Raw genomic sequence first — 24,068 nt, forward strand, 5'->3', positions numbered from 1 at the left:
GGTATAGCCCTGGATTGCACAGCAGTGCTGTATCAAAAAGATGCCTTAAAACGTTCTTCAGTTTGAATCTGAAGACTTCCCTTGCTTTTTTTTTTTTTTAACTAATTAACTGTTACTCATAGGGGACACTTTTTAACACATGCAAGCAATTTTCCTTTTGCTTTATTTCATTCTTTCATTGCTGCTTGAAAATTGAAGTAATTCTCAATTTTACTTGAAAAATGTAGTTCTGACATTCTATTTCCATTTGTGGAAATAACCAGACTTTGGTGGTAGGACAAGGCATTGGAAAGACAGGTAACAAAATAGTTATAAGCAGAGAAGCAGAACTGTTTTCCTTGGAAAGTGCTTTCACCAAAGATGTGAGCAGTTACAATTAAATAAATACTTGATAGAATGTAATCTTCAGTGTTTTGACTAAAATACGCAGTCTCTGTGTAATTCAGTCTTGTATCCATAGTAGCACTATACACAGTGGTATTAGCTATTGGGCAAGGAACTCATGGGAGCAAAATGTTGTTTTCTGACAGTAACTCATTCATAAAAACACTGCCGTCATGAAAATCAATTTTTAAGACTACAGTAGGGCAGAGTTTTCCCTTAAAAGCTCTAGATCTTAACGGCAGAGCATTGATGTTTTATTTTTAGAATTTCATAGCTAACATGTTTGAATGCATGCCCATTTCTTAGCTTTTTTGTTGTTTTTAAGTTTAGGAAACCATTTGATAAATATAGCAAATGCATGGGCGAATTTATCTGTTTTGTTCTTACAGTAACAAAACCTTGTAGGAGAGCAGATTTTCTTGCATCAAAAAAAGCTGCAACTGTTGATCAAGATCACAAGTTTAGATGCAAGTTCTTGGACTGTTCAAAATCCTTCCGCAAAGCCAGGTTGTTGCATTATCACATGAAATACTTTCATGGAGTGGAGAAGGCTGCAGAATCACAGCAGAACCCTGTAAAAAGAAATATTCATACCAGAGCTTCTTTGACTTCTGAAAAAGCTAAACAAGAAAGGTCAAAAAGAAGACGGATCAGAGCTGGTTCATTGTGTAAGTATATCACTGATCTCTTCCCTTTTTTTAAACAGCGACAAGCAGGAGGGAGCAGAAATCAATTTTCTTTCAGGCTGAAGGAGTCTCCTTAGGGCTCCATCTTAGCATATTTCTTTGTGAAGAAGTATTAGCATATTTCTCTGAAGAAACAGCATAATATTTGTAAACACTGTGTTTTAGAGAAGATAAAACTGAAGAAATTCCCTCATCTAGAAATATGTTATGTTCTGTAATGAACCGACTACGTAACTTCTCTTATTCTTTAGTAATAACTCACTTGAGTATTAAACCTCTATTATTTTTTCAAAACTGCAATTCCCTGAGTTTCTGATCTTTTCCCCCTACCTCCCCCTGGCTTGACAGATATCTAAATAGTAATATTTGAAGACTTTTGTCCTGTTCTGTATTAAGAGAACAGTCTAGGTAACTCCAATTCTCTCCTTGTTTCTTACTTAGTCTTTGCATTTTGTGGTCTGACTTCAAGAGTATACTTAGCTAGAAATCCAGTAGCAGTTTCTGCAGTACTTAAAGTTCTCATTGCTGGACCTGTGGGGAAAAAAAGTCCTAGCATTTAACAAATGCAATTGCTACAACTGTACTTGAAAATGGTCCTCAGATAACTCGTGGGTAAGGAAAAGGGAGAAAAACTTAATGATTAGGAAGAAAATAAATTCTTAAGTTATAACTGCTTTGCAGTCTTCAGAATCACGTTAACTTCTGCTTCAGCATCTCATTATCTGAAGCACTTTCTTCCTAGCATCTTACATAACATCAGAGTGGCAGTCTGGGTCTAGTTGTGATCTGCAGTGGTGTTGAGAACCTATTCAAACTTTGTTCTTGTGGATTGACTTCTGTTTGTACTGCAGGTCTGTAAAAATTGTCATCTCTTGCCTTCTGATTGAATCTGTTATATAAAATCCACCCTTCTCTTTGCTGAATTCCCTAATGTTTTTGTCTTTGCGTTAGATCTTTCATTAATATTCTGTTTAATTAAGAATTTCAAAGTCATGCAAGTTGTTCACTGAGCTACAGCTCACTACAGCAGAATATATCTAGCCTTCATTTGCTTCGTGTCTGCTTTTCCTAATGTGTCCAGCAAACACTTTTTCTTTTGACTTGCTACTGCCTGTTCCTAAGAAGATAAGTGTAACTTAACATACCACTATTACGTGTGAACTTCTGTACCCCAGATACTTCTGTAACTTAATGCAAAGGCCTAACAGTGGGTTAAGTGGAGGAAAATTTTTCTTTAAATGCATTAGGTTGTGCCAGCTTGCATGTGTTGTGCTTTGCATGCAGTTTAAATGACACCGAAGTACTGCCTTGAAAAAGAGGTGAGCGCTTCATGAAGAATAGGTGCTAACAAATACACAGTGATCAAAATAGACTTCTTGCATGTCACGCACTTTTCCATAACTTCTATTCTGCTTTTTGTAACTGCATAATTATTTTGATTTGAGAAGTTGTTTTCCTGTGATTGTCTTGAATTAACTGACTAGTGACCCCAGACCGTTTCATTTATCCTTTCCCCCAAGTGCACACTGTTGGTTTGGTGTCATCATCTTGGCTGCAATGGCAGGTAATCCTTTATGGTTGTAACTGTATTTACTTATTTTAAGCTCCCATCCCTTTCATTCCCCATTTGTGGATGACTACTTTTAACCTGGATTTACTCAATGGTGTGCTTTGTGGCATATCCCTGGAAATAGCCCATGGGTTGTGCTGACAGCTGTTGAACAGTGCATCAGGGTGGAAAGCATATTGGAAGGCTTTCAAGTCACCTTCACTGTCAAAGCCTGCTATTGTGGAGCTACAGTAAGGTTTTTGTTGATGAAGAAAAGTAATGTAATTGATAGATCATATGTCTGATAGTAAGTGCCATTTGGTTTTTAACTCAATGTGTTCTTAATTGTTTTAATTTTTGTTGTAGGGGTACCACACATTCTAAAGTAGAGTTAGTGGAGCTTATGAGCTCGTACTGTTGGATTTTATGTTCTGTTCTTCTGTCTTTTTGCAAGCATCTCTTCTGTTCTTAATGGCATGTCTAGGAAGACAGCCTGCTAAGCAAGACTTTCTCTGTGTCTACTGAACACTTTTGTGTCACCTTTATAAAATGCTTTTCAGAATGTACTGCTTAGTAAGAGTGAAGGCTTTTGAATGCATAATTAAGTATGGTGCATGATGGGTTTATTTTTCATCTTTACAGTCTTTATGTGAGCAAAAATTCTCATGTTCAGAGTGAATATATTTAAATCATTTTACCTTTTGGTACAAATGTCCTTTTCTAGGTTTTAGTGCTTAAGCAAGGTAGCAATTTCGAGCAGATAAGACTTCAGAAGTCATGCATCTTGCTATTCCATAAGCTTGGAGATAGTCCTGCTTTAGAAGCGTATCGCACTTAAGTTCTTATTTCAGAAGTTTTATTTTGCAGTTCTGGGACTCCTTACACATTAAATTATAAATAAATAAATGGTGGGGTGGACTGTTGGCTAGATTTAAAGTGAAAATAGTTATTGTTCCTAAAGTTCTAGGAAATCATGCAGTATCCAGAGTTTTAGGAAAACCTTTTCCTTGTAGTGATTGAAATTTGGAATTTCAGCACATAGAAAAGAAGATGAATGTAAGTGGTCATCAGTTACCATGTTGTGGGACACAGGAAGGAAGAATTTAAATATAATTGCTTTGCACTGAAGTGGAGACTCTGAAATTTCAATGCCTGAAATGTAAATTTTGCTACTTGGCATTGGCTTCAAAACTTAAGTGGGCATTGGTTTCAAAACTTAAGTGAGCTGGAAAGCTTAATGTGGAACTGATCTGTCCTGTCTCTCCCTTTTCTCTAAGAAGTATCTTACCTTTGCAGTGGCAAATTTGACAGATGTTTCTCTATATTCTGTAGTGGCTCTTTGTTGAACAGAGAGGATGGAACTACTGTTGCCTAGCTTGTATTTTAGATATGCCTTACTGCTCTGAACAGAGTGACGCCGACTTAAATGGCTACTGGATGCATTCAGGCAATACCTCTTTAATTTTGCACAAAATATTATGAGATCATTATGATGAAACAACTCTTCCCCTAGCCCCTTGTTGTAATAGATATAAGGAAGAAGTTTCTTACACTGAGGGTGGTGGAGCACTGTCCCAGGTTGCCCAGAGAGGCGGTGGATGCCCCATCCCTGGAAACATTCCAGGCCAGGTTGGCCGGGGCTCTGAGCAACCTGATCTGGTTGGGGATGTCCCTGCTCCTGGCAGGGGGGTTGGACTGGGTGGCCTTTAAAGGTCCCTTCCCACCCTAACTGTTCTATGACTCTATAATACTTACGTCCATGAGTGTTACTGCTGTTAGATCTTTACTGAAAGAGTTGTCTCTAAGGCAGTTGATTTTGTGTCCTCTGGAATATAGGAGATTAAGGCATTTCTGCCCTCAGCTCTTAAGTTGCATCCCTGCAGGTACGTTATAAATGGCTTCTCAAAGTTTGTCTTGCAGGGAAGAGTTACTTAAGTTTTTGACAGTTCAAATGAGATGTTCTATCAAACTTATCACTTGGAAATTGAATGTGTTGTATTAACAATCTGTTGGCAGCTTGTTACTTACTGATTGCTGTAATAAAAAAGGAGTAGAACCACATTCCACGTTCGTATGCATTAACCTTAAGATAAGCTTTTTTCTTTGTGGTCATTTCTCTTTCTCTGCACAATCAGTTAGTTTACTGTTGAAGGCTGTAATCCCATACTGTGACTTGTGCCCTACAAATGCTTAATGTTTCCTCCAAAGGTGCCAGTTTTCTCTTTCAGATACGTCTCTCTGTCCCTGTTACTTGATGTCAAGTGCCTGCAAAAGACTACTCCAAGGGCACAAGGCATGGAATAGCTTTATTTCATTTTTTTGTACGTGCAGCTCATAATTTGAACTCCTAAAGCATGTGTGTCTCTTAAGTCTTTCTGCAATGGGGACTTTTTTTTTTTTTTTTAGTAAAATAGTTTCATTTGGAGGTTCAACAAAATTTAGTTCATGCCCTTGTGTTGAACAGTTTTTCTGAAGTCTGAAAGTCAACTTGTGCCAGACTTCAGTGCTGATACACCTCACAGCTGCTGCACCTCACCTCAGACCTTGGAGAGGCGCTGTACTTGACAAGTACTGAAGATTTGTCAGGAAATTCTAACCTTATTAGATGTGAACAAGTAGGGAAGTTGATATGACTGTGCAAGGAAATGCCATCAAAACCTTCACTAAGGTGGCTAGTGTCCTCTTAATGCTCTTAATAACTTAGTAGTGCTGACAGACTTGACACTGCTCTCAGCACAACTGTCATACTGGCAGGGACTTTGTCAGTTGATACCCTTACACTCCCAGGGCATGGTTTGGTTCCCCTGAGGATTCTTGCTCTAATGGAAGTTAAACCTGGTTTTGAGACTTTAAAAACTCCATCCAGTATTAGGCTGCAGTTTCAGTGTGTGGTTATATAATGGCAGCCTCAGTCTAGAAAGTTGCTGCCAGTCTTGACTGTGCTTTTCTCCTTGCCATGAGGAAGAAAAGAAAGCAATGGACCTGCAATTTGTAGTTCAGAGACTGTAGAAAATCTGTCCCTAATAAGGAGTCCATGAAATGTACTTCAAGAAAATAAAAAAAAAAACCCATGCATTTTGTGCATAGGTTTAAATTTCTGTGTGTGACCTCATTGTTAGAAATTTCTGCCTACTCAGTTACAGTATGTCATGTTAACGCACAAGTGTCTTAATGCCAGGAATACATGTGAAGAAAAAAGAGGTCTTGTCTTTACTGGTGTTAGTGATGAGATTCTAACTGCATGCGGAGGGAACAGGTTGGCAAACTTGCTTTGACAGCTTAAACATGTAAGGCATCCAGTTGTCAACTGATGGCTGTTAACATGTGAACCTCTGGCATGTGGCTTAGGGATTTTCAGAACAGTGTTCAAGAACAGTGAAAGTGTTCACTGCCCTGGATGTCAGGAGGATTTTTTGTGGTCCATTTATAGAGAACTGTATGATTCTAATGATGGTTAATGATATTCTGGATCATAGAGCTATTAAAGGGTACTAATACCTGTTTTGATTTTTGTTTGAGTTGAGCATCATCAGGAATGTGTGGAAGCTGTAGCTTAGATGCCACGTGTGTCCCACTTCAGGATATCCCTAAGACAAGCGCAAGTGTCTTCATGGGACTTGCATAGACAGCATTAGGAAATGTATAGGAGTCTCCTATGTGCTTTGTAATAGGAATCTCTATGAGCACAGTCCTCTGTTCACTACAGACTCACCATACAGTTGTCTTGTTGCCTGGTAGTCTAAGTAGAGTGCTTACAAGGAGAAGTGACTTGTAAGATAAGTTGGATATAGCACTAACGAAAGTTGAAGGTGTTGTCAATACAGTGCACTCTATGTTGACCTTTCCTGAAACTGCAAATTCCTGTGATTGGTAGGAGGCAGAGGAGTAGGAGACCTTCTGGCAAGTGAAGGTTGGCTCAGGGACTCAGGAGGATGAAAGTACATGGCACACTCTGCAAGTGGTGCTAACACAGAAGATCTGAGCTTGGGGAATGTTCAAGTTTTAAAGGCGTATACTTAAGTACAGGTTCTTGGTTGTGGTTGTTAGGGTAAATAATTGCTCTTTGTTCTTTTGGAGGTAATTTAATAAATTGATGGGTCTGAATTATACTTGATAATGTTGTATTGAGAGGAAACAGGACATTAAATGTGGAAGGCTTACAAGCTTGGGTCTTCACAGCACAAGTTTTAATATCTACTTTAACCCAAAAGTTTAGGATAACTTTCCAGTTTTTTAATCTCCTCAGATTTAGTCTGGTGTATGATAGAGTACCATTGAACTCCTCCAGGATAGTGTTACTGGTGGCTGAAAACTTACAGAAATGTATTAACCTTTGTGTCATAAAAGATACAACATATTCTTGGCAAAAATCTCCTTAAACTTTGGTCTCACAAAGCTAAAGAACTCCAAGTGACTGTGTGCACAGATCTCGGGCCACAGGAAGCCCAGATGCTGTTGTGCTCTTTGAAAGACTTCTGGGATCAAGGTGACCACAGAGTTCTTCAAATATTAATTCATGAAATGGAGTTGAGCTGTTGGGAGAGGGGAAAGCTAGGAGGCCTAAATGAAGGTTGTCTGGTTTGTATAGTTTTTTTTCTGTTGCAATTTTGGGGTTCCTGAGATGGTGTTCTGTAAATATTTTTGGAATGTAATGCAGAATGATAAACAGTTGGGAAAGCTCAAGAAAGGCTTGTTTCCATGACTTCTCACCCTGTACTGCTGCAAACAGTTTGCATGTCAGAAAGTTTGTTAGGACACTGGTGTTACCAAACAGGTTATGAAGTACCTTAACCTTATTTTTCAGCTACCATGTACCATGGAAAAAGTTTTGTTTATCTGAACTAGTGGTGTCTTGTTCAACCCACTAATCATGGCAGTCCTCAGATGAGCGAATTCTGTTAGCAAGAAGTCCTACAAAAATAGACCTCCGGTTAAAAAAAAACCAACTCCCAAACCAGCCAACAAAAACCCCATTCTTTACACTTATTCCTGCAAGAGAAGTTAGTCCTGTTGAAAATGAAAGGCCATACACATACTGCAGTATCTTATCAAGGAGTATTTTCTCATTTTCGTACTTTGGCATACTGTAGTATCTTAACAAGGAATGTCTTCTGGTTTTCATAATTCTTTGTGGACAGAACATGCTACTTTCTCCAGTCTTGCAGCTCTTAAGGTCAAAGCAAGTGAGCTGCCTGACCAGACAAAAGGTACCTATATGGACAGCCTTGTGCGGAAACTTGGGGTTCAGTCTAATTTCTGTCTTCTGTTGTGGCTGCTCTAAAGCACTACGGATAAGTAGAAGGTGATTATTTAGTTACAGAAATAATTATGAACAGATCTTTTTTTTCCCTTCAAATTCTAATGCAACTTCAGAGTGAGAGGACCAATGAAGAAGTCATCTGAAGGCCTTCACATTTCTGGATCTTGGAGTTTCTTTTCTTTGAAGAGATCTACTTGATTCTGAAAGCTCCATAATGACGTCTTAATGTGCCGTGTTATGGCTTCAACTTGAAATGTTGATCAGGGCAGAGTGCTTGATACCATTTCTTCTCCCAAGTATGCTCTCTTGGACTCACTTCCTTCTGTTTTCAGTCATTTTCAGGTACTGTTCACAATTACTTAGAGGTGTCCAGGTGAAAATCTATCTGACTTGTAAGTCTTCAGACAAGGAGGAGGTTGCCTTTTGTATCCACTGAACTTCTGAGATGCTTATGATGATAGAATTGAAAATTCTTCATGAAAGTCAGCAAGCCGTCACCTTGACTGCTGGGTCTGCTTGACCAAGATACTTGATGTCGTAGTTCAAAATGTTTAATCAGGCTGTCCTGCATGCCATGCAGCCTTGGCTTTTATCAGCTTCACTTCTCTTCTTCCATGTTCAGGAGTCTTTCAGTAGAAGTTGCTGGCTATAGTTAGGAAGATGAGAACTATTTGACTTGACTTAAATAATAAATGGAATCTCTGATGAAGCCGTGTCTATATCTTGTAATTTTTGTGGATATTAGGTAGTGATCCTGAATTCTTGCATCTTGCTCTCAATTGAAACGCTCCTGTTTCAGTGATATGGATTTAGAAACTGCACTTCCTTAGATGTGCAGAGCTTCTCTATGCGATTTCTGTCTGCCTCATTACAAAGCATGCTTTTGAGAACAGGCTGTGGTTCCTCTATTTAAATGAACAGGGCCCGTTTTCTTTTCTCTTAAAGAAACCAATAATAAAAAATACCTGACCCATGTCTTTGCCAAAGTCAACTGTTTTTCTTTCCATCTTTCTTCAAAGCCACAGTATTTCTGGAAGAATGGAACTTTGGGGAATGCATTTGAATCCAGTGTTTCTTTCTGGAAAAAAAACAAGCCACCAAAAGCATTACAGATTTAAATCTTTAAACAAACTTCTGTTTAAAAGCTTTTTCATGGTCTAGTTGCTAGGATTGCGAGTTGAGCAGTGTGTCTCATCACAAATGTTCTACGTGGACTACCAGAGCTGCTTCTAGTGAAGTAGACTTACATTTTGGAAGTATTTAAAGCTTGGACTTCATCTTTATTCTCTTTGTAGATGCTCCTCTCCACATAGCCCTAAGGAATACCCCATATAGAGATGAAAAAGTAGGAAAGAGAAGAACTTCAACTCCTGTAAGTGCATTAAATAGTCACCGACATTCTGTTAGAGAACAAACCAAGAACCACATAGCAAGATCGCTGCGAAAGCCTCAAGAAAAAGAAAGAATTGAAAATGGTATGCTTTTTTAGTTTAACAAGAAAAAGTTAAACTTGGGAGAGTCTTGGAAAAGGTTAAAGCACTGTAAGGAACTGATAATATTGTAAGGAACTGATAATACGGACAGAAAGTACTCTATGTACCTTCTTTTAGAGAGTTTAATTTTTTATGAATGGACAGTATAAAATGTAAGCAGTGTTTTTTTCACTGTTTCTTTGCAGTAGTTTCAAATGATGGATCAATATAGAGAATTTTGAGTTTTTTCGCTACACTCATTGAGGTTTAATCTTCCTAGTCAGTGTGTGGTATTTTTAAGATGTAAAAAGTACTGAAGTATTTAAGGGCATGAAAAGATACTTGCTTAGTTTTTGCTTGTTTGATACGTGTGTCTTAATTCTGTTAAAACTTTTGGTTGTCCAAAGCAATATATATTTTAATTAATCCTGAACTTGTTGAGATAACTAAACTTAACAAAGAAAAAAAAAAAGGAAGGAGGAGGGGCAAGCAGTTTGTAGTTTTTTTAATAGCATTTGGCTACTTCTGGTAGTCAGCATTCCTTCCTACTAAACATCTCTGAACAACTTTACTTCACGACTTAAGAAGGACATCGACCAGGTGGAGAGGGTCCAGAGGAGGGCCATGAAGATAAGAGGGCTGGAGCACGTCTCCTGTGAGGCCAGGCTGAGAGAGCTGGGGCTGTTCAGCCTGGAGAAGAGGAGGCTCCGGGGAGACCTTAGAGTGGCCTTCCAGTGCCTAAAGGGGGCTGCAGGAAAGATGGGGAGAGACTCTTCAGCAGGGCCTGGTGTGACAGGACGAGGGGTAACGGTTTCAAAATAGAGGGAGGTAGATGTAGATTAGATATTAGGAAAAAAATTTTTACGCTGAGGGGTGTAGAACACTGGCCCAGATTGCCCAGAGAGGTGGTGGATGCCCCATCCCTGGAAACATTCCAGGCCAGGTTGGCCGGGGCTCCGAGCAACCTGATCCGGTTGGAGATGTCCCTGCTCCTGGCAGGGGGTTGGACTGGGTGGGCTTTGAAGGTCCCTTCCAACCCAAACCATTCTATGATTCTATGACTTCACCTGTTCAGCAGTGTAATATAAACCTCGTTTATACTGGGATAATTTAGGTGGGTAGCAGCCATACAGGGGGCAAGATGTGTGTTTATACTTACACACATATATATTTAAATATATTTTTATACATACATAGATAATATATAAATTATTTCCAGTGTATTTTTAGATTTACTGCATCACCACTTTCATTCAGATATGTGGTGAGAATTTGAGTCTGTGATGATGAAAACGCCAAAAAATCCACATTTAGACTATTTTGTGTGGGAGGTGGTCTTGAGAAGATCACCTTACTTGCCTGTGACTGTATTGTTCCGTTGGTCGTGGTCAGTACTTGCAACCTCTGTTTATTCTTGGACATCCTTTGCTGCCTTCCCTTGTAGGAAGGTCTGAATGAGATCATTAGTGTCTCTTTGTTGGGGACATGTCTTATTTGAAAGTATGGCATCTAGAGATTAGAATAGACTTTCACAGTGGTGGTGGTGGAAGGTGTAACTGAGTACGCATCCTGGTCCTAACGAGTGTCTCTGCTGTTCAAGAAAATTGAGAGGCCTTAGGTCGTTTTATGTTTTTGCCAAAAAATGCTCTTTAAACATGTAGTTGTTATGTGATAAATTTTTTGCATTATATAAGGCAATTTACCTTTTCTTTGATCATGTGCATCTGGGAGGATGCTCCTAATCTAGGTAGCCTCCGTAGCTGGTCTTTTTCCGGTGCGAATTCCTGAGACTTCAGAGTGCTTACAAGACACAACTTGAGACAAAAAGATTCTTCAGTATAGGTTTTTTGGAAGGTCCCTTTTATAATACTCATTCTTTGCAGATTTGCGTTGTGCAATTCAGAAGATAGCTGTACATAGAAACTTGCAAATACTTGGATTTTTTCAGGTTTTTAAAATACTGTCAAGCTCAAGGGGAAAACATGTGGAACAAAGTGACAATTTTTTGTCATGTTTATCACAGTTATGTTGATAGTGACTGAAGTAGTCACTATCTGTGACTAGTCTGTGCTCTCGAATGTCTTTAAAACACATCAGATGATCTGACCATGCAAATTTCAATTCCCAAGTGCAAAGATGTAGAATTTTCCCACCTATATTGACCTCAGTTATTCTCTTTGCTCTTATGGAAGAATAAAATGGCAGAACTTACTTGCATCCCTGTGTATGAGCAGGGAGAGGGAAGTGGTGTGCACAGAGGATCCTGACTGCTGGAAGGCTAGGAGATGAGGGCAAAGGAAAGTAAGAAGGGAGTTGGAAACTCTGTGCTGAGACTTAAATGTGAACCTCTCTTTCCTTCCTTTTTTTACCCACTGAACAAATAGTAATGGAGGGGAGATGAATTTTGTCTTTTGTGCTGCCGGCCATATTCCCTTTGAAGGAGGTGTAATTGGTATATCAGACTGCCATCGTTGTCTGCAGTTAATGTGAATGCTGGCAATGCATAATTTTAGCAGCCATCACTAATGACGTGCCAAAAGTGGAACGTAAGTGGCAAAGTAGCAGGAGATGTTTAAGGATTAAGTGAATGAGGAGATACAGAGCTGAAGACTCTCATGAGGAGGAGCTAATGAGTATGTCTCCAGTATGCTCATCACAACTGGTAAAACATGAGAGATTTCAGTTTTCTCAGAGTGAGCTGTTTCTACCGTAAATATGTAGCCTTAGATTGTGAATTAGGGAGTTTGCTATTAGGCTGTAGGAAAGAGGTTAACATAATACACTGGTATTGCTGGTTTGCTTCATGAGTGGTTCACCAGGTAGGGTTCTTAAATGTTTTGTGTAGGAGAAAATTTCTTACAGTACAGAGTGTCTTTAGGTGATTATTCTGATACCCATAATCAGAAATTGAAGTAGGTTTGTAAATGGCATGGTGAATGGCTTAATCTGCTAAGCACTCTGAGAGCAAATCCATTTTGAGATGCAAGGCATCGTTCCATAATAGATTTTTATGGTTGTATGTATAGTCATAGCTGAATCGAACTTAGTCATTACTTAACGAACTGTGTAAGTATCTAGAAATTCTGCTGCAGAGACCTAAATATGAAAGACAGGAATTGTCAACAAATGCTAGGGTATGGAAAGCAAGCAAGCATTTGTGTGCATTGCCTTGCAGCAGGGTTATACTTCATGGCAAGTGCTCTGGAAGCATGCTTTGAGGATGGACTTGATTGAAAGATACCACCCAATCATTAAAAAATTATGGTAGTTTTTTTATTCCCATAAAAATAAGGATGGAGAATAGTTGTTGAGAGAACAGCAGCTAAAGCCAGCTGAGCCAATTATTACTCCATTTTCAATGAAAAAAAAATTTGTCTTGAGTTTGGAGGGGTTGTGGTTTTGTTCTTGTCAGACTTCTGTCACAATGCTACTGAAATGTTCAGCCATACTAATTTAAAAAATTGATATAGCAAATCCCCTGCTATTTTTTTTAATATCTCTGAATCGCATAAGTAGTAAATGGACATTGGTGTACAGTTGATTTCTCCCACATGGCTATTGTAATTTTGTTGTGGGACAAATGAATTAGAACTTAAAACACACCATTCCAATTATGAGAGCTGGGAATGATTACAAATAAGTTCTCGTGTTTTGGTTTTTTTTGCCATGAGGTGGCCTCCATTGTCCAAAGAAACTGTGGAGGTCTTTTAAGAAAATAAGTAGAATAGATGTGTGTATATATCTTAAAAGTTAAATTGGAATGTTGTCTAATTTCAGCTGTTAAAGAACATGAGAAGAACAAAGAAAAAAAATCCAAAGACTATGGAAGGTCCAAGTCAAAGAAAAAGAAAAAAAAGAAAAAGAGAACTAAGAGTGGTAAAGATCTTTTCTTTTCTTCTGTAGAGGAAAATGGCTTCATTATTTTGTTTTGCCTGTTACGCAGTTCCTTGCTCTTAAGAGGAGGCATTGCAGATAAGACTGCTTTCTTCATTGATCTGTTAGTTCTGGTTTTATTAAGTGGTTAATATTAAAATGTCATTGGCAAGATAATTTATGTCCTGGTTGAGGTGCATCGTTAATGCTGGGTGACAGCTTATAAGAGTACTTGTAATGGCACGGAATAAATCTTAACTCCAAAATGGATATGCTAGTCTTTAAGTATGGCTTTTCATTAGCAAGCATACTCATATGCAAGTTTTACCCAGATAAAGAGCGTGCGGATTCCCGTGATTTGTTACCAAGTATCCCATGTACCGGATGTTCTCAGTTATATGAGTTAGTTTTGGGGCTCTTGTGTGAATGCTGGAGTTGGGAAGTGTTGACGGGCCCTCTTTTTCTGCAATTAAAGTTGTTATTTCTTACATCTTCACTTAGTGTGGGATTTCAGAGGTTGTGACAATGAGCTCTGTTAAACCTGTTGCATCCTAATTTTTTTTTCCTAAAGGATAAATATCTCCTGGAGAGATGAAGTAAAACCCTGATTTAAAGTCTGTACTCACGCTGTGTCCTTCTATCGTGTCTTGTAACATGATGTTCCGCCTATCTTAGTAGACTTGTAGTAGGAACACGCCTTCTGTCGATTTAATCTACAGAGGCTTTGGAACGCTTTCCTTGGGCCACTTTACACCTTGAACTTCATATATAGGCCCAGGAGTTACTGGGGATTGGATTCTTCACTTCTGAAAATCACATTTGGTTCTGAAAGATTTCTCTAATAAAATGTTTACAGGTCAAGCGTGGCAACTTTCTCTGCCATTGATGGAGATGTTTAGGATTTTAATGCAGCACATTCCAATCTGGCGTGCATAATTTGTTAAATTAGAGCTCCTTATGGAGGAGTTTCTGAGAGGGGAAAGAAAATGCCTTGTCTTTTTATTTGCTGCTGTGAAGAAATAGCTGTCATGAGAGAATAGAGAGAAAGAAAGAACCACAGGCAGACTGACTCAGAGTTGTACTGAAAAAAATCATTTCAGCAAGTTTCTTGTTATATGATGCCCTTGTATATAATGAAAATATGCAAAGTATAATTTGTAAACATGCAATAGCTGCACAAATAGTACCTGTGAACTGCTTGTCCATCTACCCTTGGGTTTTAAAATGTTGCTTGCCTTTTTTTTTATGTTGCCCTTGCGGTTCTTCACTCCAGGAACTTTGAAGGTTTTCCCCAGATAACTGTTTGGGGAATACGGCTTATTAGTCCAGACAGCCCCGATTTATGTACAGTCCAGGACGTGACGAATGGGTACCTCACAGAGGAACCGTTCTAGCTGTTTTCTCCATACGTTCCTAATGGAAGTTTTTCTCTTCCACCTTTGCATCCTGTTCCACACATGCACTAGGAAAATACGAGGTGTTTTTTGTCCATTTTGTAGTCTGTGAGATCAGGGAATGTATGTAGCCCATGTGAATAATAGTGGGATGTGAGGGAAAGGTCTCCAGCTTGTGTGGAAGTACCTGTAACACAGAAGCATTTGTAGACATACTCACCCTGAGGAATAGCTAGGTTTAAGTAAAGCAGTCTTTTCAGCCTTTCTCGCTTTCATCTGCAGTGAAGGATGACTGAGCTGCATAAGATTTTTCTGGTTCAGACAATAACTTTCTTGCATCTAGAAAGCTTGCAAATCTTTCAGCAGCGTAGTGAAATCCTAGAGCCCTGGCATGTTGAAGTGGAAACACTCAGTGAGTTATGGGCTCTCAGGGCTCCTTATGGGCATGCAAGGTGCTGCTTTTTTTTCTGTCAACTTTTCTTGACCACAGATTTCTAATAATAACACTTATTACAATTTTACAGAATACTCTGTCAGTGAAGAAAACACAGATATTTTGCAGGAGCTTTCTCCTGAAAAATCAGTTGTCACAAAATGCATTTCTTCAAATAAATCGTCTGCCCACCCAAGCACACTGCTACACTGCTCTAATTCTGGAACTAATTCTGAACTACGACAACAGCACAGAGGAAAATCAAAAACAAATGGTAAGATGACTCTCATCTGCGGTTTGCTGGTTCTGTCTTTCATTACTAGTAAATGTGTGAGCTGCACTAATGTGTCTGAAAGCTGATACTCATGATATAAACTTCGCTATTCTTACGCAGAACTTTGTGTTTCCATTCACCTGCCTGAAGAGATTGAACCCAGTTTGTTTGCCAGAGCTTGATACTACTTTTTGCTTTGACTTTACCTTCTCAGAAGCTTTAAGGCTGTTGCCCTTACTTCAGAACTCAAACTCATTTTGCACCTCTTTGCAGCACCTTATTAACTCTATAATAACAATATTCAGACTTCACTAATTAAATTTTTCATATTTCCTAAGATGTCCTCAAAGTAATAATTAATTCAGAGTTAAAAATAGGTGCTGTGCAGGTTTTATACAGTATGTATGCTGTGTTTGAAAGACCACTGGATGTGATATTATGTGTAGTTGCATAGATACAGTATGATACATGATTATAATGACCACCTGAGCTTCATAATGAGGAGAAGCTCTTGAGTGACTATTTACTAGTGACTTCATAAACAGAGCTTATAAAAAGGATGGCTGCTGTGTTCCAGCTTTCATAACTTGTAATATCTTGGTCTATCTTGCAATGTGCTGTCACAGGCTGGTACAATAAAGGAAGCCAAACATTTTGTTCTTTCTGTTATTCTTAAAGCTCTCAAATTTGAAGGAAGGGGGAAATGTATGACAGCTTGGAGCCTTAAATTCCTTCTTGTACAGATACACTGTTGGTGACCATTTGATTTTTTTTTTTGGTTGGTTGGTTGTTTTTTTGTTTACACAATGGTTCTATTGTTCAGTATTGGACAAAATATAAACATTAACTTTAGTTAATTCCAGTATATAGGGAAAAGAGGAAACATTAAAAACTACTGAAGCGTAGATAGCGATAATGTCCTAAAACATGTTCTGCAAGTCTTATCAGCTGCGTTTTTGGAGCGTATCAACCATAGAACATACTCACAGATCAGTATCTTGGCCATTAGTTGCTCAGACTTCTCTTGATGAGTTCATAGACATTGAAAGAGGTGAAAAGTATTGGAGATAGTTTTATTTAATCCTTTTCTCAATAGCTTTGCTCCTTTTTGTATCTGCAGAACTTGAACTAACAATAAAAGCAGTGCCTATATGAAATCTGTTGTAAGTAATAGTAAAACTCTTGTGTAGAATGAAAGTGCCGTGTGCTTAACCTGTTGCTTCCAGAGTACTTCAGGAAAGAGTGTTGTATCTCAGAGGCGGAATGAAACGATGTTTCTGCAAAAGAACGGATTCTTCTATTTCTGCAGTCTTGTTTTAGGGTCTAAGCGATCAAAATAGTTCTACCCAATATAGGTGAGACACCACCATCTGGTTGAGTGACTAAATTTTTACCTTCCATTCTCCTCCAGCTCATTAGAGTATTTCCCAAGCAATTAAAATCCTTATCTTCTCCCCCTGACCCTCCCATTCTATCCCCAAGGAAGGTGTAGACGTTGCATTAATATTATCGAGGTAAGCATCTCAATTTAGCATGTTATTCAATAAAGATTTTCTTGGCAGTTTTATTCAATCCACAGAGATGCATTAATGCTCTAAGTAGCGTGGGAGCATTCTTAAAGAATACCTGGGGCAGTGCACTGCCCCTGAACAGATAAATGTGTCCTCAACAGGAGTCTAAATAAGAATCATAATTTCTGAAGCAGGATTAAATTGTGTTGGACTCTTGAATGTTTCTGTAATGGAGATGTTACTTTGTGAGATCCAGTGGTGTGTGAGACAGAACCCTCTTATCTCTCTTTTGTCTACACTTAAAGTACCAAGTCACAGTTTTGTACGAATTGCAGAAACTAGTATGTATCCTATTTGAGTTTATAAATCTAGTTCTGTTTATTATACTTAGTTGTCTAAAGAGACTTTGTGCCTTTGGTTTGAGGCACCGTATATTGAGAGTACAATTTTAATGACAGAACCTGTTAAATTGGAATATTTTGAAGGAGCTGTTAATGAGACTATAAAACTTTATTATGTAGTAATAGTCAATAAATTTAGCGTTTATTGAAGGTTACAATATATATAACGTAGGAACTTTGTGACGCTCCTTAAATTACACGGAGAACCCATGCTTTTAGAAATTTATGTCTGCATACTCAGGTGAAATCTTGAGTTATTTGACCTTTTTGTAATTACTCAGGATTTTGTCTAACTACTTTTTGTACAGAGGATGACACCCTGAGTGAGTCGTCTATGGATAGCTTGCTTTGGAGTGATGATGACTGCAGTCAGGATGTTGATGTAACTACGAACCCTGAGGAAGAAGTTGAAGAAAGTGATTTTGAGATTGTTCGGTGTGTTTGTGAAGTAAAAGAAGAAAATGACTTCATGATTCAGGTATGAAGTAGAGGGTGAATGCACATTTTGGTGAATATGGTGGAAGGTGTCAGTGGAAAAACTATTGTAGAAATATGCACAGGTACCTTCTGTATATGAAATAAACTTCTGTTGACCTCTGAAATAATAATTATTTTTAAGATAACCAGTCAGGGTGAGCAGCTGCTGTGATAGGTGGAAAACTTTGCTTTTTGATACAGTTTGTGAAAAATCGTTAGTTTTGGGTTTTTTTTTTTTTAAACAAGAGGAAGTGGGGAAAGAGGAACAATTCTATCCAATCTATAAACAGTTGGCCTGTCACTTGTGTATTTGCATTTTTCTAAAAATAAGAACACTTCCTAGGTTTAGACAATACATATTTAAAATTAGTGGCTTTTTATCTGGCTTTTTTTGCTTCCCTCTAATTCTGAACATGTTCAGAACATTGCCATGAGATGGTGGGAACCTTCCACTTCTCTGCCCTGACCAGAAGCTTGACTTAAACATACAATCCTTTAGGTAGCATGAACAAACAAACAAACAAACGAACAAAATAATCGTGACTTGAGGGGTTTTTTTTGTTTTGGAGCAGAGCTGCATGCGTCCATTTTGCAGCTTCTTCTGTAGTTTGTAAATTCAGAGTTCCTAATCTGCCTAAGGCCATCTGTCCATTCTCCATATATGTACTCTGTTTAAACCAGCTTTACAGAAACTGTTTCCAGCCAGAGCAGTGTCTATTATATCTTCCCCTTTAAACTGTTGATAAAAGCCTCTTTGGAACTGCCCTGGCTGTTTACTTTTACTTTTTGAGATGTTTGTAAATTATCTGGAAACAATTCCCCACTTAGCTGCTCTGAGCCATTCCACCCAGTTCCTATTAATTTCAAATACTGAAGTCAAACATATGAAATAAAAAAAACTTCTTCAGCATTTTTTGCTCTAGTTGTTTTTGCCACTGATTCTTGGCCCCCTTTGGTAATTCCCCCTGAGTCTTAGAAGAAGCATATGCAGGGTATGATGCTCTTGATCCTAGATCAAGAGCTTTTCATAGTTGTTCTTCTGAAGAAATTAAGTTTTTTCTTTTTCTTTTTTTTCTTCCCACTCTCCCGTGCCCCCCCCCCCCTTTTTTTTTTAAGGAAGCTCCCACCTTTCCTATCTAGATAACTTTTTGCTCTGTGAGACCTCAGTTCAAAGTGACAGTAGAATAGGTTGGCAGCTGTGCTTATTGCAAATTTTAGTATAATTATTGTGTTCTTTTGAGAAAGTTGGTTTATTGTGAAAGAATGTGGCTAGACACTGACTTCAGAAATATTTTTCTGGCACACAAAGGTCACCCCCATGTGTAGATTTTTTAATTCACTTTCACTGGCATTCTGTTGCTAATTTTTGTGAGGTTTGAATTCCACTTCATGGCATCCCTTACTGGGATAGTTGCCGGCATGTTACTGTGAACTGCATTTCTCTTTTGCTGTTTGGAACTAGGAGGAGCAGAAAGACAGAAGCTGATCTGTACCTGCCTCATGGCTGCTGATGATTTATTGGTGGACTCTATTGCTTGAATGGAGGCAGAAACCTGTTAAGAGAAGAGGAGGTGCACTGTTTAAATTGTACTGTGAAGAATTACTGGCTTCTGCAGCAAGACAGTAGAAACACTTTTTTTGCTCTGAACATCAACAGCCTAATTTTAAAAATTTTTAGTAGGGCTTGCTAACGTGGCTAAGTTTGATTTTTGTCTGCAGTGGTCGGGTTTAACTGCTAACTTCACTGGATAGTTTTCTTTGGCCTTCCATACTATTTTATGGAGATTTGCTCTGGAAGGTATGACACTTTCTCTCTTAGGGCTGAGATCATTTTGAGGGACCCCTTAGTTTTATTGTTGGATCCTGACAGTGCAGGACAAAAGATACCATGTGCATTAGTAGGAAAGGGTGCAGTGATGGGCAGTGGTCAAAATTTATTTACCTAAACAGCATAGAGCGTACAGGAGGAAAAGGAGTCTGGCAGTTGGTAATAAAGGGGACTGGGTACCTTCTGAGAAGATGACTCAGTGAAAAATACAAAGATACAGTCTGCAGTATAGTTTTCTGGCAAATATATGCTCAACGTTAGTCTATGTAGAATGCAGAGAACCATCAGCTAGCTCGGGACATAGTCTATGGATAGCTTTCATGGAAAGTTTTGCTTTTCGTGAGCTGCTTCTGAGATCAGTTTTCTAGGCTGAAGTAGTTTGGGATCTTTTTCAGTGTATTTCAAAGTTTTTAAAACTTAGCTATATTATAAAAGAATTGTCTAGGAGAGCAGATTATTCTCTCTGGAAAAGAGTTACAGATCAACAGCATAGCGAGTACTTGCATTCGTTACAGGGACTGAAGCAATAGGAACTGAGGAGCAAGGAGTCAGCAACAAGATTTTACAGGGGTAGGTTAGGCGGATGTTTTGCTCCCTACACCTTTTTGTCTGCTTGTGGTGGGGTTTTTTTTTTGGGTCTTCTGTTCTTGGTGTAGAAATGCCTGAGTTAGCTCTTTAGGTACAGAGCATTAATACAAAGCAAAGATGCTATGTTATATTAAACAACTATGGAATTATGATTATGGGAACCTATTTTTAGCTTTTCACAGGTGATGTGCCAAGATTAACACTTCCCTTTGACTTTATAGAGTGAGAATCTTGTGTAGCTGTCAACTTTATAAGGAAGAGAGATTTAGTCCCTATTTCTTACTCACATGTTGATTTGATGCTTAGAAACTCAAATTTGGAGGTGTCTACCCTAAAGAACTTGAATATAGACTTGCCCTCTCTTCCTGAAGATATGTAATTTTGTTCATTGCATGGATTTTTAGAAGAATATTGTCATTCTTTGCACTTGTCTCCATTGGGGTGTGTATTCTCCCTCTGCTTATTAGTCTGACAAATTCTATCTGAAATATACTGACACTTGGGGTACTTGCTTGAGTGTGTCCTGTGTGCCAACGTACCTTGACTTGGTATCAAAATTAGGAGCCAGGGCAGTTTCTCCATGCGTGCAACTGGAGGTTCGTTCCTCCCAGGATACATGCATGATGCCCTCTTAAAAGAGTGAGAATGTTAAGTCATTTTCTCTTTGAACTGCACTTATTTCCATGAATGTGCCAAATTTATTAAGTAATGATGAAAAAATGTTAGTTTTAAAAACAAGCAGCAGCTTTATTTTTCCTGAAAGATCAGGGACCATTAAGGTTTAATGAAACTTTTCCACAGTTAAACCAAGAGTTTGTGCCATTAGATCTTTAAACTAATAATTACCACCCCTCCCACCCCATGCCCCCTCAAATTCAGCTTTGAGATTTTGCAAAAAACTTTTCCTTTATATTGAACTTGCTTTAAATTAATTATCTGAAGCAATTTGTCCATAAAGAATACCATTCATTACACTGGGATACAGAAATACGATTTTGCATTAATTTGATTAAGTACCTGCCTCGCTTAGTAGAAGTTAAAATTGGAAAGAAGTGTAAAAAATAATATATCATTGGTCAATGCTGTTTCATTCCTGTCTCTATAACTTTACAAGGAGGTTACTAGATTTCATTTATGGACCATGTGTGAAGTAGTAGCTTGGCATTGCCATGTGTTACTTCTGAAGGCACAGGACTCCCTTTGTAGGGTGCGACTGGGCCCAGAAAAGTCCAGAGAAAGTGTCGTTGTCCCTTCCTCTTGGCTTTTATATCTAAATGTTGGTGGATTTATGTGTGATGTAGAGAATTCTGGAACCGGATTCAGTGGCCTTGGAGGTGATGGATGTAAATGGACTTGGGATATTTTTGTTCTGGTAGATGAAAAGCTGCTTTAAATGCATGTCCATTGGATTTGGCTATTTCTTTTGCAGTTGACCTTTGATTTAGATATTAGTGCACAACTCTGCATGGTTTTCCTCTCCAAAAATCTCGTTTGACTTGCTTTGTATCTCCCTACCACTATGTGGGCAGGGGGTGGCTTCTATGTAGCACGTGTCCATAGCCTGTAGCCTGGCCAACCAAACTGTGAAGTGGAACATGTAGATAAAAGGAAGGACCTGTGCCCTGATTGGGTGGATATTTAAATATTAGTTGAGTAAAATAAAAAAAAAGTTGGGATGCTTCATTTCGACAAATGAAGGACAAATTTGCCTTGAAAAAATCACTGAATATAGCTCTGTGCCTTATGGCATGATTTATAGGATGCAAGTGTAACTAGGTCCAGGAGCTTCCTCCTTATTCTTAGCATGCTGTCTGTTTTTCTTAATCTGTTTTCTTCCTTTTAGGACACCTTTTTCTGGCTCCTGCTAATAATCTTTGTGGAAGGAGGATGATCTCTCAGCCTTCTTTGAAAACATGTCCTTATTGCGTTAGGACTGTTTACCCATTTTTGTAAGGCAAAACATCGTTAGTCCCCTTTCAGAAACCTGTTTCTCTCTAACCTTTTACAGTCTCTGTTCCCTGTGCTTCTTTCCTCCACACCTAGACCACTAATTTAATACAATGATGTGTTCAAAACTGCTGGTCCCTTTCTGTCTCTCTTAATTTGAGGAAAGGCAGCAGATAAGAAGAGCATTAATAAAAGTAGTGTAAGTGGTGTTCACCATGGATGAGATGTTTATCAAGTTGGCATCTTTGTAGATCAGTGAAGAGCAGCATCTAAGTTTGCTTGCAGTTGCCGTTTGTGTTTCGTTTAGCACATTTGGAAAACCTTTGCCAATGTTGATGAGATCTCTGCATTAAGCTTTTGGCTTGTGCTCTGAGAAATGAAGGTTATGATCTATTTTTCTCACTGCTTGTGAAAATAGTAGTTCTAAACTGACACTACAGTTTTAAATCAAAATTGACTTAATATTCTTACATGGAATTTTGTCCCGCACTTCAGTAGTCTTCAGGCTACAGTTGAAGTTTTGTCTGCTTGTTTAAAGTGTGTGGGGAAGTGACTGAAACAGAACATGTGGATGTAGTTTTTCCTGCTTTAAGTACAGTGATTACATTTTAAATAGCAAAACTGCGCTAAAAAAGTAGGGCCAAATTATATTCAGTCTTTGTCAATATGATTACTCACACTTGGAAGGATGTCAGAAGTTTTTAAAGCTAGAAGAACTGTATCTGCACTTTAGTTTTATGTTAGTAAACTTTGAAATAGATAAAATGTAAGAGATACAAATGTCCGTAAAGCTTGATATTGGCTAGTCTTACGTGATATAAATATCCCTTGGATTTTATAATTTAATATATTTTCCTGTTTGGGGGGGGAACCTTTTAATTCAGAAAACTTGATATGTTTTGCTAAAGAAAGCTTGATTGCTTACTTTTTTCTGTCCTGATTCTGTGTGCATGCATCTTGTGAAAGACTTTTGTCTCCAAATGGAACACTCTTGCACCTTTCCATATTTCTCTCTCCTTTTCGTACTTGTTGTCATTCTCCAGAAATTTGTGTGAAAAAAGTGTGGGAAGGGTTCGAATTTTATTGTAGTCTGATTCTTTAATGTATTTGTTTGTAGCTGGAAGAGAAGGGTGGGTATTAATACATCTTTCTGTCTTAAAATATGTAGATTATGTGTCTCTTAATTGAGGTAATCTTATTGAGCTCCTGTAGGCTTCATTTCTGTTGATGTGCACTTCTTAACTTTAAACAGTGTGAAGAGTGTCTGTGCTGGCAGCATGGAGTCTGTATGGGTTTACTGGAAGATAATGTACCTGAGAAATATACCTGCTATATTTGCCAAGATCCTCCAGGTACAGAAACTTAAGGTTACAGAGCCTTCTTATATATGTAGTAACTTTATTAGTTTTTAAATCTGTATTGCAAAGATTAAACTTTTTTTTTTTATTCCCCTAGCTGTGTCTGTCATTATAGGTAATTGAGTTCAGTTATAGAAACAGAAAGTTTAATTTATGTGCCTGTACATGAGTCGATATTGTGGATTTACAGCTGGGCAGGAATAGAAATGAATGTTTTAACTGTGATGATCACTTGTCACATAAATAATAAGGATTGTACTGTCTGGCTATGGAAAATGAGTTTAGAAACACTCAGGAAACGTAAGCAAAGACTCCCCATGGGCACATCTTACGGGATGTGACTACGACTTTGCTCCAAGACAAGGCTTATGCGTTCTTTAAAATGAGTCAGCAAGAGGCTCACTGGTTCTCAGCAGCTGTAATGTGCTAGTGCTTACTACAGAAAGGTGCTTGCAATCCATTTGTATAAATACAAATATAAATTATGTTGGCTAATGCAGTCAGACTTGATTAAGCAATACATCCTCTACTCCTAACCATGTATTTTAAAATGTCTGAGTCCATCTTATTCAGCAGGTAAAATGACACTTACCATGTCAATGTTTTCTAACTTCCTACTCTATGAATTACGAA

At 38.3% G+C, this 24,068-nt stretch overlaps 1 protein-coding gene across 8 annotated transcripts in view; it reads left to right on the top strand.

Moving 5' to 3' along the window:
- Positions 1-24,068, top strand: part of PHF20 (PHD finger protein 20) — a 77,409-nt gene that overhangs the window by 41,194 nt on the left and 12,147 nt on the right. For all 8 annotated transcript variants that reach the window (XM_086760984.1, XM_086760990.1, XM_086760988.1 and 5 more), the window contains 6 exons: positions 774-1,052; positions 9,175-9,354; positions 13,129-13,227; positions 15,143-15,325; positions 17,546-17,715; positions 23,330-23,429. In XM_086760984.1, coding sequence (XP_086617110.1) covers positions 774-1,052; positions 9,175-9,354; positions 13,129-13,227; positions 15,143-15,325; positions 17,546-17,715; positions 23,330-23,429 — 1,011 coding nt within the window. The remainder of the gene's footprint in view (positions 1-773; positions 1,053-9,174; positions 9,355-13,128; positions 13,228-15,142; positions 15,326-17,545; positions 17,716-23,329; positions 23,430-24,068) is intronic.

The sequence above is a fragment of the Chlamydotis macqueenii genome, chromosome 16, assembly GCF_036417535.1.
Source record: "Chlamydotis macqueenii isolate bChlMac1 chromosome 16, bChlMac1.mat, whole genome shotgun sequence".
In the NCBI taxonomy this organism is placed as follows: domain Eukaryota; kingdom Metazoa; phylum Chordata; class Aves; order Otidiformes; family Otididae; genus Chlamydotis; species Chlamydotis macqueenii.